The sequence below is a fragment of the Salmo salar genome, chromosome 14 (assembly GCF_965601325.2).
Source record: "Salmo salar chromosome 14, fSalSal1, whole genome shotgun sequence".
Lineage (NCBI taxonomy): Eukaryota > Metazoa > Chordata > Actinopteri > Salmoniformes > Salmonidae > Salmo > Salmo salar.
The window spans coordinates 10,427,736-10,443,228 of NC_138304.1; the positions used below are offsets into that span (position 1 = coordinate 10,427,736).

A 15,493-nucleotide genomic window follows, 5' to 3' on the forward strand; every position below is an offset into this window, starting at 1 on the left:
AGGTTTTCTGAGCATTTTAGAGCTCTTTCAATTGAGAAATTATTCAGGAAATTGGGTAAACGTTGCTGGGTAGCAATTGATTTATTTCCATCAATTAGGTTAATTTGCATCTTGTCCACCATTGACAATGTGACGGTGCTAACCTGATCAAGAGTTGTGCCATGCTCTTGTGACTTATTTCCAATACCCCAAAAGCTTCTAGTATGAGGCATTCCACATTGCCTTTAAAACATTTTTTACTCCTGTATTTACTAGAGTGGATAACCTTGGGCTGCATGTAAACACAGCTCTCTATTATTTCACTGATTGGCCATTCTTTGTCATTCACCCTCTGCACAACCAAATCAAATCAAATTGTATTTGTCACATGCTTTGTAAACAACAGGCGTAGACTAACAGTGAAATGCTTATCAAATCAAATCAAATGTTATTAGTCACATGCGCTGAATACAACAGGTGTAGACCTTACAGCGAAATGCTTACTTACGAGCCCCAATCCAACAATGCAGTAAAAAATATATATATATAACAATAAGAATAAGAAATAAAAAGTAATAAGGAATTAAAGAGCAGCAGTAAAATAACAATAGCGAGACTATATACAGGGGGGTACCGATACAGAGTCAAAGTGCGGGGGCACCGGTTAGTCGGGGTAGTTGAGGTAATATGTACATGTAGGTAGAGTTATTTAAGTGACTATGCTTACTTACGGGTCCTTTTCCAACCATGCAGAGTTAAAGAAACCAAGGTCTAGCTTTCAGATTAACAAAACCAAAAGAAAAGCTCAACATCCTGTACAATATCAAGGTAGGCTAAAGAATTGTAATAGTCTGAATGACATCAGCAAAAAAAGGGCTCATTGGCTTCATCGATGCGAGACAATCAATAGTGGTATACAAAGAGCCCATTCAGTGACTGGAAATGTATGTATGCTGCAATCTGAACAGCCTCTGTTAATTAAAAAGGCACAAACAGAGGCTCCTGTGAGAGACAATGCAATGTGTTTTCCCTACAACTCTGATTCTTTTCACACATTCTGCTGTCTACTAGATTCATACAAGGCACTTTCGTCATTGAAACTATGATTAATACAAGTGACTTTCATGCCATTCACAATAGCATTGTGTAGGCTGATTGTATAACTGAAGATATCATATGTTTCTGTATATTCATTACATATGGAGACAACAGCACAGTACAAATTTCAACACTATTCTGTGCATAGTATTCATTCACTGAAAAAGTAGGACCCATATTCTAAAACACGACAGCTCAATTCATGCTATTAGCTGAAAGTGGTTTTTGTCCTGTACTGTAACCTAACAAGACAGTTCTCATGGTCTGTTGTTCCAACAAGGTGGACCCCTCTACAGATAATCATTATTTATTTAAGGTCAACACCAGGTCAGCAAGTGACTCAGACATAAGTAATACACAATTTCAAAGATGTTGACAGGTGATAACTGTGGGAAAGTTCAGTTGGTTGTTGCCATCCACAGAGGTTTAGACATCAACAAAGATGTGCAAAGATGTAACGTAATTTAGGTGACAACTGTGGGCAAGTTCACCTTCTACAGATGTTATCTGAAAGGTCAAAAGACTTTTGTGTATATACACTATATAAGGACTGGGCAATTATTTTCCATGGAGGGCCACATTAGAATATATGTTTGCCATCGCAGGCCAGAATCATACTACAGGATTATACATCATGTGTATGACTGTGTTGACAGATATATCTACTGTAAATCATTTCCAGATATGCTACTTATTGAATTTTTTTAACATGCACAGAAATAAACCAGATCCATGTTCTCCTTTTGGTAGGTATTTTCATTATTAAACATGCAATGAACTACACGGAGGGAAAAGTACACTGTGCATTCAGCACCACAGACAGAATTCTTGTTAACGGGTATGCACAAAAACACAAGAAAGAGAGCGAGAGCTCAGCATTACGTTTAAACGACTCAATCAGTGTGAGGAGTGAAGCCTCTGATGGGCATTGAGTAGAGCAGTGAAGTCAGGTATAGATTCTGACGTCGCTATGCGCCGGATTGCTGAGAGGTGAGAGTCAGTAAGAGATGATCTGTGCCTTGACTTGTTATATTTCATCACTGAATATGTCTGTTCACATACATAGGTTGACCCAAACAGCACAAACATCTTCTGACCATGATTCCTAATCTTTGGAAAGTGTTCATTGAGAGATGCCTAGAACCTCATCAGTGACATCGTTTTGAATAGTTCTCCAATCACTGCATCAGACTGAATCACTGCATCAGACTGAAGATCGATAAGCTCAAGTTGCAGGTCAGTGGGAGCGTTATCCACATTGACGGTGAAATGAGAGGAAACCAACAGCATGTCATTTTCCAACACTGAAATCCTCAGATCAACGGGAAAAAAACGTTCAAACACGCCGCAGCGATATATACTTCTCCCGCTGGTCATCTGATAGGGAACAGACTAGTAGTGTCGAAAGGTGGATGAGATTGTTGGCTTTTACTTGGCGGATCAGGAGAAGTAATTTTCTTTTGAAGGCTTTGACAAGGCTGTACATCTGATGTGCAAAAAGGCTCTTCCCTTGTAGTTTGAAATTCAGTTCATTCAAGAGGGCCATGATGTCCATGGTGAAGGCAAAATCAGCCAACCATTCTTTATCTTGCAGTTGAGGGAAATCCACATATTTTCTTTCCATTTGCAAAAACTCAGCAATCTCCGACTTCAGGTCCCACACCCTTTTAAGCACCTTCCCCAAACTCAGCCATCTCATGTTTGTGTGGTAGGGGAGATCTGCATGACCCGACTCTGTCTCTTCCAACAGTGAGACAAACTGCCTGTGGTTTAAAGATTTAGCTCTTATGAAGTTTACCACTTTAGTGACTGTATCCACAACATGGCTCATTTTCAGAACACATTTACAGAGCACCTCCTGATGAATAATGCAATGCAGGAAAATCATTTTCTGATCTGGGTTGAGCTCAGCTACTTGATCTTGTATCCTTTTCAAAAGGCAAAACGTTTTTTCATGTCAAGTTTGGGCACCATCAGTGGTCACACTGGATAACTTTTCAAAACTCAGTCCTAGCTTTGCCACACACTTATTAACCTCCAATAAATCTTTCCCTGTGGTTGTGCTCTTCAGTGACTGGACTGAAGCAAGCTCCTCTGTAATTTAAGTCTGGGGTTATTCCTCGTAAGAATATCAATAACTGCACCGTGTCAAGTGCATCACTGCTCTCATCCAGGACCAAGGAGAAATAGGTGAAATCCTTTACATTATCTTTCAACTGTTGGTCCATAGTCTCTGTGATGTCCTCAACACGCCGTGTCACTGTTCGTCTTGACAGGGAAACATTTTCAAACAGTTCTTTCTTGTCGGGCAAAGTGTTTCTGCGGAGTCAATGAAACATTCTTTAATGAATTTGCCCTCAGCAAATGGCTTGCTATGTTTCGCAATTTTGTGGGACAGTACGTAGCTAGCTCTTGCAATTCTGTCATTTGCTGAATGCAGTTTTGTGAAAAGTCCTTGCTGCTTTTGCAACTGAGAAAGCAACTCTTTCGATGCACTTGCCCTCTGCTCAGAAGACATATTCCTATATTTCTCTGCATGCTTCGGCTGGAAGTGTCGGGACAAGTTGTAGTCTTTCAAGACAGCGATGCTCTCTTTGCACACTAAGCAAACAGCTTTCCCTGATACCTCAATAAAGGAATATTTCGATGTCCACTCATGCTGGAACACCTTACATTCAAAGTCCTTTTCTTTGAAATCTTTGAAAAAGTATTTTTTGCGCAATTTCTAGCTAGCTACTATTTGTAACTGTGATGTGTGTGTCAGCCTGTCAGTCACTGTCTGTCCTAGTGCAGTTGTTATTTATACGGGACATCAAAATAAATGTCCCACAAGCAGTGGGAGTTAAATCATTGCACAAAGATGAGTATTCATTGGGCTTTTAATTTGAATTACAAATACTTTTTTCAAAACTTTACTATCGCAAATTCTTTATGTGATCTGAGCATGATTCCGCGGGCCGTATTGAATCAGATCACGGGCATCATATGGCCCCGGGGCCGGCCATTGTCCAGGCCTGCACTATATATACAAGAGTATGTGGACACCCCTTCAAATTAGTGGATTTGGCTATTTCAGACATACCTGTTGCTGACAGGTGTATAAAATTGAGCACACAGCCATGCAATCGCCATAGACAAACATTGGTAGTAGCATAGCCTTACTGAAGAGCTCAGTGACTTTCAACGTGGCGCCATCATAGGATGCCACCTTTCCAACAAGTCAGTTTGTCAAATTTCTGCCCTGCTAGAGCTGCCCTGACCAACTGTAAGTGCTGTTATTGTGAAGTGGAAACATCTAATAGCAACAACAGCTCAGACGCTAAGTGGTAGGCGACACAAGCTCACAGAACGGGACGGCCGTTCTGTGGAGTGATGAATTAAGCTTCACAATCTGGCAGTCCGACGGACATATCTGGGTTTGGCGGATGCCAGGAGAATGCTACCTGCTCGAATGCATAGTGCTAACTGTAAAGTTTGGTGGAGGAGGAATAATAGTCTGAGTTACTTTTTCATGGTTTGGGCTAGGCCCCTTAGTTCCAGTGAAGGGAAATTTTAACGCTACAACTTTGAGGCAACAGTTTGGGGAAGGTCCCTTTCCTATTTCAACATAACAATGCCGTTGTGCACAAAGCGAGGGCCATACAGAAATGGTTTGTTGAGATCGGTGTGGAAGAACTTGACTAGCCTGCAGAGACCACAACCCCATCGAACACTTTTGGGATGAATTGCAACGCCGACTGTGAGCCTGGCCTAATCGCCAAACATCAGTGCCCGACCTCACTATTGCTCTTGTGGCTGAATGGAAGCCAGTCCCCGAAGCAATGTTCCATCATATAGTGGAAAGCCTTCCCAGAAGAGTGGAGGCAGTTATAGCAGCAAAGGGGGGACCAACTCCATATCAATGCCCATGATTTTGGAATGAGATGTTCGACGAGCAGGTGACCACATACTTTTAGTCATGTAGTGTATATATATTGGAGTCATTAAAACTTGTTTTTGAACCACTCCACAAATGTCTTGTTAACAAACTATAGTTTTGGCAAGTCGGTTAGGACATCTACTTTGTGCATGACACAAGTAATTTTTCCAACATTGTTTACTGACAGATTATTTCACTTATAATTCACTGTATCACAATTCCAGTGGTTCAGAAGTTTACATACACTAAGTTAACTGTGCTTTTAAACAGCTTAGAAAATTCCAGAAAATGATGTCATGTCTTTAGAAGCTTCTGATAGGCTAATTGACATAATTTGAGTCAATTGGAGGTGTACCTGTGGATGTATTTCAAGGCCCACCTTCAAACTCAGTGCCGCTTTGCTTGACATCATGGGAAGATCAAAAGAAATCAGCCAAGACCTCAGAAAAAAATTGTAGACCTCCACAAGTCTGGTTCATCCTTGGGAGCAATTTCCAAACGCCTGAAGGTACCATGTTCATCTGTACAAACAATAGTACGCAAGTATAAACACAATGGGACCACGCAGCCGTCACACTGCTCAGGAAGGAGACGTGTTCTGTCTCCTAGAGATGAACGTACTTTGGTGTGAAAGGTGCAAATCAATCCCAGAACAACAGCAAAGGACCTTGTGAAGATGCTGGAGAAAACAGGTACAAAAGAAGCCACTGCTCCAAAACCGCCATAAAAAAGCCAGACTACGGTTTGCAACTGCACATGGGGACAAAGATCGTACTTTTTGGAGAAATGTCCTCTGGTCTGATGAAACAAAAATAGAACTGTTTGACAATAATGACCATCGTTATGTTTGGAGGAAAAAGGGGGAGGCTTGCAAGCCGAAGAACACCATCCCAACCGTGAAGCACAGGGGTGGCAGCATCATGTTGTGGGGGTGCTTTGCTGCAGGAGGGACTGGTGCACTTCACAAAATAAATGGCAAAATGACAAAGGAAAATTATGTGGATATATTGAAGCAACATCTCAAGACATCAGTCAAGAAGTTAAAGGTTGGTCGCAAATGGGTCTTCCAAATGGACAATGACCCCAAGCATACTTCCAAAGTTGTGGCAAAATGGCTTAAGGACAACAAAGTCAAGCTATTGGAGTGGCCACCACAAAGCCCTGACCTCATTCATATCGAACATTTGTGGGCAGAACTGAAAAAGCATGTGCGAGCAAGGAGGCCTACAAACCTGACTCAGTTACACAAGCTCTGTCAGGAGGAATGGGCCAAAATTCACCCAACTTATTGTGGGAAGCTTGTGGAAGGCTACCTGAAACGTTTGACCCAATTTAAACAATTTTAAGGGAATGCTACCAAATACTCATTGAGTATATGTAAACTTCTGACCCACTGGGAATGTGATGAAAGAAATGAAAGCTGAAAGAAATAATTATCTCTACTATTATTCTGGCATTTCACATTCTTAAAATAAAGTGGTGATCCTAACTGACCTAAGACAGGGAATTTTTACAAGGATTAAATGTCAGGAATTGTGAAAAACTGAGTTTAAATGTATTTGGCTAAGGTGTATGTAAACTTCCTACTTCAACTGTATATATACAGGATACAGTATCATTCAAAAGTCACATACTTATTCAAGGGTTTTTCTTTATTTTTACTATTTTCTACATTGTAGGATATTAGTGAAAACATCAAAACTATGAACTAACACATATGGAATCATGTAGTCACCAAAACAGTGTTAAACTATTCAAAATACATGTTATATATAAGATTCTTCAAAGTAGCCCCCCTTTGCCTTCATGACAGCTTTGCACACTCTTGGCATTCTCTCAACCAGCTTCACCCGGAATGCTTTTCCAACAGTCTTGAAGGAGTTCCCACAAATGCTGTACACTTGTTGGCTGCTTTTCCTTCACTCTGCGGTCCAACTCATCCCAAACCATCTCAATTGGGTTGAGGTCAGATGATTGTGGAGGCCAGGTCATCTGATGCAGCACTCCATCACTCTCCTTCTTGGTCAAAGCCTGGAGGTGTTTTGGGTCTTTTTCCTGTTGAAAAACAAACCAGATGGGATGGCATATCGCTGCAGAATGGTGTGGTAGCCATGCTGGTTAAGTGTGCCTTGAATTCTAAATAAATCACTGACAGTGTCACCAGAAAAGCCCCCCCACACCATCACACCTCCTCCTCCATGCTTCACAGTGGGAACTACACATGCGAATATCATCCAATCACCTACTCTGCATCTCAAAAAGACACGGCGGTTGGAACCAAAAATCTCACATTTTGTCACGCCCTGACCATATGTTCTCGCCCTGACCCTTGGTTCTCTATGGTGTTTAGGTCAGAGCGTGACTAGGGGGGTGTTCTAGTCATTGTATTTCTATGTTAGTGAGTTGTATGGTTCCCAATTAGAGGCAGCTGGTAATCGTTGCCTCTAATTGGGGATCATATTTAGGTAGCCTTTTTCCCACCTGTGTTTTGTGGGATATTGTTTTGAGTGAGTGCATGTAGCACTACGGTACTTCACGGTCGTTGTTTGTTTCTTGGTTTGTTTAAGTTTCACTTAAATAAAGATGTGGAACTCCAATCACGCTGCGCCTTGGTCCGTCTCTCTTCACGAATGTGACACATTTGGGCTCATCAGACCAAAGGACAGATTTCCTCCGGTCTAATTTCCATTGCTCGTGTTTCTTGGCCCAAGCAAGTCTCTTCATATTGTTGGTGTCCTTTAGTAGTGTTTTCCTTTCAGCAATTCGACCATGAAGGCCTGATTCACGCAGTCTCTTCTGAACAGTTGATGTTGAGATGTGCCTGTTACTTGAACTCTGTGAAGCATTTATCTGCAATTTCTGAGGCTGGTAACTCTAATGAACTTATCCTCTGCAGCAAGGGTAACTCTGGGTCTTCCTTTTATGTGGCGGTCCTCATAAGAGCCAGTTTCATCATAGCGCTTTATGTTTTTTGTGACTGCACTTGAAGAAACTTTCAAAGTTCTTTACATTTTCCTGATTGACAGACCTTCATGTCTTAATTTAATGATGGACTGTAGTTTCTCTTTGCTTATTTGAGCTATCTTGCCATAATATGAACTTGGTCTAATACCAAATAGGTCTATTTTCTGTATAACACCCATTACCTTGTCACAACACAACTGATTGGTTCAAACACATTAAGAAGGAAAGAAATTCCACAAATTAACTTTTAACAAGGCACACCTGTTTATTGTAATGCATTCCAGGTTCCTACCTCATGAAGCTGGTTGAGAGAATGCCAAGAGTGTGCCAAGCTGTCATCAAGGCAAAGGGTGGCTATGTGAAGAATCTCAAATATAAAATATATTTTGATTTGTTTAACACCTTTTTGGTTACTACATGATTCCATATGTGTTATTTCATTGTTTTGATGTCTTCACTATTATTCTACAATGTAGAAAATATGAAAAAGAACTACAAATCTTTGAATGAGTAGGTGCTCTACAGTATATATAAATCTCCCCTTGAGCTAGGGTTGGCAACAGCTTTTATTCTCCATTTGGCTCTGAGATGTGATTGAACTTTTTTTGACATGCAAATAGATTCATGTAGTACCTATTGGAGCTTTATTGTGCAGCCAGCTATAGCCTGGGAAGATGACATAAAAAAACTGCACTGCATTCATTGACAGTAAAATCCCATCTCTGATCTGGCTGACTGCCAACCATAAACATGGCAGAGATAACGCGGAAGGAATACATGTGTAATGAAAGACCAACAAAGAGCTCTGAAGTCGTAAGGAAAGTAAGGAGAAACAGACAGATGGCGATGCACATAATGCCCTCAATATTACTATCCAAGGAACTAAGGCATCCCTATTTGAAAATCAAATTCACCTAGTTTGGATCCTTTTCATCCAATGCGTGCCTCTCTGTTTTCCTGATGCATAGCACAATATATCAAAAGAGTTTTGAGATCAAAATGTTAGATGGCGAGGAATCGTACAGAATGTATCACAAGATGGTCTGTGCGTGGATGATTTGTATTAAGCGTGCAGCTCCTGTATGATAGCCAGTGATAAGACAACTGTGTTATGATTGCATGTGACTGTGATTATATGGGTTGGAAAAATTGCACAGTTAATGTGATTGATGTCAAAGTGTCGTCATTAATGTGTATTTGGTTTTACGGCTTTAACTGGGTGCTTGCCAACACTGGGTGCTTTGTTACACCCTATGTTCAGTTTTGAGATCTCATGATTGCTTTATGATTTTGAGTGTGCAATAACCTATAATGACAAATCATCATGCTGTTATTGGTGACCATGACTCAAACAGCTCCTTTTTATTGTCAAAATGGCCATTCATGATCAGCAGGCTTACACTGTGTATTGGTGTTGCACGGTAATACACAAGTGCCTCCTGGGCATTTGACATTTGACATTTGATCTCTACACAATTAACTTTCTTCATGCATGAACCCTGTTCAAAACATTATTTCTAGATTACACAAAATGTTGTTATTCAACAGGAAAAAAAACAACCGAACAACCTCACAGAGGTGGAAAAGCTTGTGGCACTGAAATACTAGTGCATATTAGTTCATACAAGGAAACATTCTAGTGGAATTATGTGTCTGACATTCATCTTGAACTGAGCATAATGCTCTTCAAGCTCTTTCATTACATCCTGTTCTTCATCAACTGAAAATATGACATTAAATAGCCTCATTGTTAGTTGTTGAATGTGCATTGGTTTCAAGGTCTCATTTAGATATAATTAATCTTACCATTTGAGGCTGTTTTTTTCTCTGCAAGACGGATTTCAGGTTAACTCCTTGGCAACGCTGGGCAATATCGTCCCTATTGAACATCTTTGTGGGCTCAGCATAGTAATATAAAGACACCATGGGGGTTGGCTAATTACTAGCCATGTATTAAATGCAGACATCTTCATCAGCTTTTCTCATCGCCATTTTTTGTGCTCATAGCCATTTCTTTTTATGACTAATTTTTAAAGTGACTAAGCAGTCTACATACTGGTTCTTTTATTGTAGCTGCTACGAGGGCAGCTCTAGAACACAAAGACACTTTACAATGGCTGATATGCCTAGTAACATTAATGCACTGTATTGCAACACGTATAAATGATTTCCATTGTTTAGTTTGCATAATTGTTTACGTTCATAAACACTTTATTCACCATTATCACGGTTTCTGAAATTTCGCAATCTGGAAGGTACACTGTGTAATTTAATGATGGCAATGCAATAATGGCAATGGCAACCTTCAAAATACACAGTCAAATCTAAAGTTCCTGAATAATTGTGTTTTACCTGTTAAATACTTATTTGTAATGCAAAATACTAACTCATTTGAACATAAACAGAAAATGTGTGTGCTTTACGGATGAACAGTACCAGCAGCACTGTGCCCACCTAGGCACACAAGAACACACTCTGCCTCTGTGATAACTACATGCTCTGCATACTTGTGCAAGTATTCTGACAGCACACACGCACACATGAGAGACCACCACACAGACCTGTGTTTTTTACTACCATCTGTTCCGCCATTTCACAAAGACATAAAAAGCTGCCACCTCCCTTCATACATATAAACATGTCCTTATGAGTTATTTCCCCACAATTGAAGATTATATGTTAACTATGTAGAGCCTGAGGTAACGTATCTCCCTGTTGGCAATTCTGCTTGTTCGTCGAATAAATGTTTTAGCTATACTTCAAGTTTACATTCCTCATGGTTAAAAGCCTTGCCCGAAACCAGAATCCACCATCCACCATCATGCATCAAACACAATGTCACAAAGTTCTCCTTTGACCCACTTTCGATAAAGTTCTGTGATGTCTTTTGAATAATGACATTCCAGTGATTGATGCAGCCATCAGTTACACTAACATTCAAGGCCATTGCGCACATATGCCCTTCATTAGTCAATTGCTCGGTGTCACCGTCTTAAGTTAAGCAGAACGTCGATTCAACCCCAGTTATAAATTCCACCAAGGACTTTATTTAAACAAAGAATCTACATTTTTATTTTAGGTATGTATGTAATTGAAAATGCAGTTTCAAATGACATCTTCAAAACTGCAAGCCAAGCATTTTATGTGGGTGTCATCATTGACATTATTAATAATGAATGATTGATGATGAAAGAGAGCAACCCGTGAGCCTTGTATTCTCAATGACACCTCACAATATACACTACCGTTTAAAAGTTTGGGGTCACTTATAAATGTCTTTGTTTTTGAAAGAAAAACGAATTTATAGGGCATTAAAATAACATCATATTGATAAGAAATACAGTGTAGACATAGTTAATGTTGTAAATGATACCGTCTGCCCAGATGTTTGTCCGCCGCTGTCGTCGTACCTGGAGGAGAGCCCGGTCAGACCTCCTTAAGACCACCTCCAGGTATTGATCGCCACCGGACCCCGGCTCCCCGGTATAGACTAGGGAAGAAGGTATGGCTGTCCACCCGGGAGTTGCCCCTCCCACAAAACACCAGTCTCAATGTCAACAGTGAAGAGGCGAATCCGGGATGCTGGCCTTCTAGGCAGAGTTCCTCTGTCCAGTGTTTGTGTTCTTTTGCCCATCTTAAAATCTTTTCTTTTTATTGGCCAGTCTGAGATATGGCTTTTTCTTTGCAACTCTGCCTAGAAGGCCAGCATCCCGGAGTCGCCTCTTCATTGTCAGCGTGATAAGGCACACTAGTTTAGAGCGGTCCGAGGGGAAGGAGGAAGGCTGAAGCTCGAAAATGAGCGCACACTGGGCTAGAAACGCCCGACAGGTGCCCGGCTCTCTATGGAAAAGTTCCAGGGGAGGTAAGCCGGGCTCCCGGGAAGCCGGAGTGACCGGTGAGGCAGCGCTGCTAACTGCCGAGTTACAGAGGAGTAGGCTGTAGTAGGCTGCCTCCCAGCCAACCCGCGGAATTGCTCCAGCAAGATGTCCAGCGCCCGGTCATGACATTCGGCCAAAGTGTTGACCCCCTCCATGAGGCCACGAAGCAATTCCCCATGCCTAACAATGGTGGTTCCTTGGGAGGAGAGGGCGTTGCGCAGCTGGTCCAAGTCTGCTGGGTCAGTCATGGCCAGTGTCACGCCCTGGCCACAGAGAGGTTTTTGTTCTCTATTTTGGTTAGGCCAGGGTGTGACTAGGGTGGGCATTCTATGTCCTTTTTTCTATGTTTTTGTATTTCTTTGTTTTGGCCTGGTATGGCTCTCAATCAGGGACAGCTGTACATCATTGTCACTGATTGGGAGCCATACTTAGGCAGCCTGTTTTCCTTTGTGGTTTTGTGGGTAGTTGTTTTCTATCTTGTGTGTTCACCTGGCAGAACTGTTGGCTTTCGTTTTCTTGTTTTATTTAAAGTGTCATTAAAGTTAATATGAGCACTTACCACGCTGCATCTTGGTTCCCTCTGTCAGACGATCGTTACAGAACTACCCACCACAACTGGATCAAGCAGCGTGCTCGGGAGGAGATGTACACCTGGTCTCATCAGGAGTGGATTGGGAGGAGAGACTGGACTTGGGGCCAGGTGATCGACAGATATCGGAGCCTACCTGGGAAGAACGAGAGGCAGCCCCAAAAAATGTTTTGGGGGGGGCACACGGGTAGTTTGGCTGGACCAGGGGTGAGGCCTGAGTCAACTACCCGTGCTTTTTGCGGTAAGCAGGTGCCTGCCTCTCGCACTCTCTCTCCAGTGCGCCTGCCCAGCCCAGTACGTCCTGTGCCTGCTCCCAGAGCCAGGCCTCCTGCATGTCTCCCCAGTCTGGTGAGTCCTGTGCCTGCTCCCAGAGCCAGGCCTCCTGCATGTCTCCCCAGCCTGGTGAATCCTGTGCCTGCACCCAGAGCCAGGCCTACTGCAAGTCCCATCAGTCCAGAGCCGCCAGAGCCGCCCGCCTGTCCGGCGCAGCCAGAGTCGCCCGCCAGTCCGGCGCCCGCGGCGAGGGATCCCGCTCTAGAGGCACCACCTAAGTGGGGTGAGCCAGTGGTGGAGCGAGGTCTGCGTCCCGCTCCTGAGCCTCCACCGCGGATAGATGCCCACCCGGACCCTTCCCTAGAGGTTTAGGTTTTGCGGCCGGAGTCCGCACCTTTGGGGGGGGGGTACTGTCACGCCCTGGCCATAGAGAGGTTTTTGTTCTCTATTTTGGTTAGGCCAGGGTGTGACTAGGGTGGGCATTCTATGTCCTTTTTACAGTATGGTTCTCAATCAGGGACAGCTGTACATCGTTGTCTTTGATTGGGAGCCATACTTAGGCAGCCTATTTTCCTTTGGGATTTTGTGGGTAGTTGTTTTCTGTCTTGTGTGTTTACCTGGCAGAACTGTTGGCTTTCGTTTTCTTGTTTTATTTAAAGTGTCATTAAAGTTAATATGAGCACTTACCACGCTGCATCTTGGTCAGACGATTGTTACAGCCAGTTCGTACTGTCAGGTTTTAAGGTAAGACCCAGATGCAGATGACGTCGGAGTAACAACAGTTTATTAATCCGACAGGGGCAGGCAAAAGACGGGCAAAGGGCAGGAAGGGGTCAGGAATCCAGATAGGTGGGGTAAAGGTACAGGACGGCAGACAGGCTCAGGGTCAGGGCAGGCAGAATGGTCAATACCGGGAAAACAAGAAAACAGGAACAATCACGAGACAGGAGCAGAGGGAAAAATGCTGGTAGGCTTGACGAAACAAAACAAACTGGCAACAGACGAACAGAGAACACAGGTATAAATACACAGGGGATAATGGGGAAGATGGGCGACACCTGGAGGGGTTGGAGACAATCACAAAGACAGGTGAAACAGATCAGGGTGTGACATTTCTAATGATCAATTTGCCTTTTAAAATTGTAAACTTGTATTAGCTAACACAACATGCCATTGGAACACAGGAGTGATGGTTGCTGATAATGGTCCTCTGTACACCTCTGTAGAAATATTCCATAAACAAAATCTGCCGTTTCCAGCTACAATAGTCATTTACAACATTAACAATGTCTACACTGTATTTTTGATCAATTTGATGTTATTTTAACGGACAAAAAAAAATGCTTTTCTTTCAAAAACAAGGACATTTATAAGTGACCCTAAACTTTTTAACGGTAGTGTAAATTATGAAAGTATTGACACGGTGACAGGTACCCTAATGGTTAGAGTGTTGGGCCAGTAACCGAAAGGTTGCTGGATCGAATCCCCATAGCTGACAAGGTAAAGATATATCATTCTGCCCCTGAGCAAGACTGGAGCCGTGGAGGTCGATTATGGCAGCTGACTCAGAGGGGTTGGGATAAATGTGGAAAATGCATTCACTTGTACAACTGACTAGGTATCCCCCTTCCCTTTTAATGACAAGCCTAATGTGAAGTTCAAGGTTAAAACTATCACAATGCCATTATAAGCATTGCAATGTGAGACAACCTCTTTCACGCCAATATCATACACAACATGTAAAACTACTAAAGATGTAAAACTACTAAAGATGTACAACTACTAAAGATGTATAACTATTAAAGATGTACAACTACTAAAGATGTACAACTACTAATGATGTATAACTACTAATGATGTACAACTACTAATGATGTGCAACTACTAAATATGTACAACTACTAAATATGTACAACTAATGATGATGTACAACTACTAATGATGTACAACTACTAAATATGTGCAAGTACTAATGATGCACAACTACTAATGATGTACAACTACGAAAGATGTATAACTACTAAAGATGTACAACTACGAAAGATTCCGGGTTGAAAACCATATTGTGTTCTTGGCCACAGTGCATACTTTATTCTCCATAAAGTTGGGGTGGCTGTCTAGTGCCCAAGCTTATGGGCCTGTTTAAAAGGCTATCTGTCACCGGGCAGAGTCAACTCATGGCATGGAGAGATCTGCCAGTGCCTCAGCTTGGCAGTCCCCCTCGCTAAGGTCACTGAAATGTCTGTTTGGCAGCCCCCCATATCAGGTCACTGAAATGTCTGCCCTGGACCCCACTGCATAGCAATGCTGCCAACTCTGAGAGACAGTGATCTGTTAACACTACTTGAAAAGGCTTCATGGTACATAGCCCTGTCATAATAATGATATGAGCTGTCATAGATGGTCGTGACAGCTAATGTCAGCTACGGTCGGTCACAGATTTTCTTCCGGATATCACCATGCAGCCACTTTTTAACGAGAGCCACAAGCGACACAGGATGTTATTGAGAGAATAATTGGGGCAGTCTTCCAGCATGGAACTGCTGTAGGTTGTTGTGTACATTGTGTCTGTGTGAGAATGACTGTCTGGGACAATTTGACAAACGGAAAGCGTTTCTACAGGGAATGCGATCTCCACGTTTGTTTTCAATTATTTTGATTATTTCCAGTCAAGAAGACTTTTCAAATAATCTAAACCACAATTATGTACCTCTGAGTGTATCTCAAGTCTCTCCTTATTTGTGTTTTCTTTGTTGTATTCAAAAGTGTGGCATGTGTAAAGCTGCCCTAACA

The 15,493-nt window shown here is 42.2% G+C and overlaps 1 protein-coding gene across 1 annotated transcript; it reads right to left on the minus strand.

Moving 5' to 3' along the window:
• Positions 1-2,413: 2,413 nt before the first annotated feature.
• Positions 2,414-3,010, minus strand: LOC145860315 (general transcription factor II-I repeat domain-containing protein 2A-like; the record flags this gene model as incomplete). Its single annotated transcript, XM_082960674.1, has 1 exon — positions 2,414-3,010. A coding segment is annotated over one exon (597 nt), but the record flags the coding sequence as incomplete, so codon positions are not given.
• Between the last annotated feature and the right edge of the window lie 12,483 nt (positions 3,011-15,493).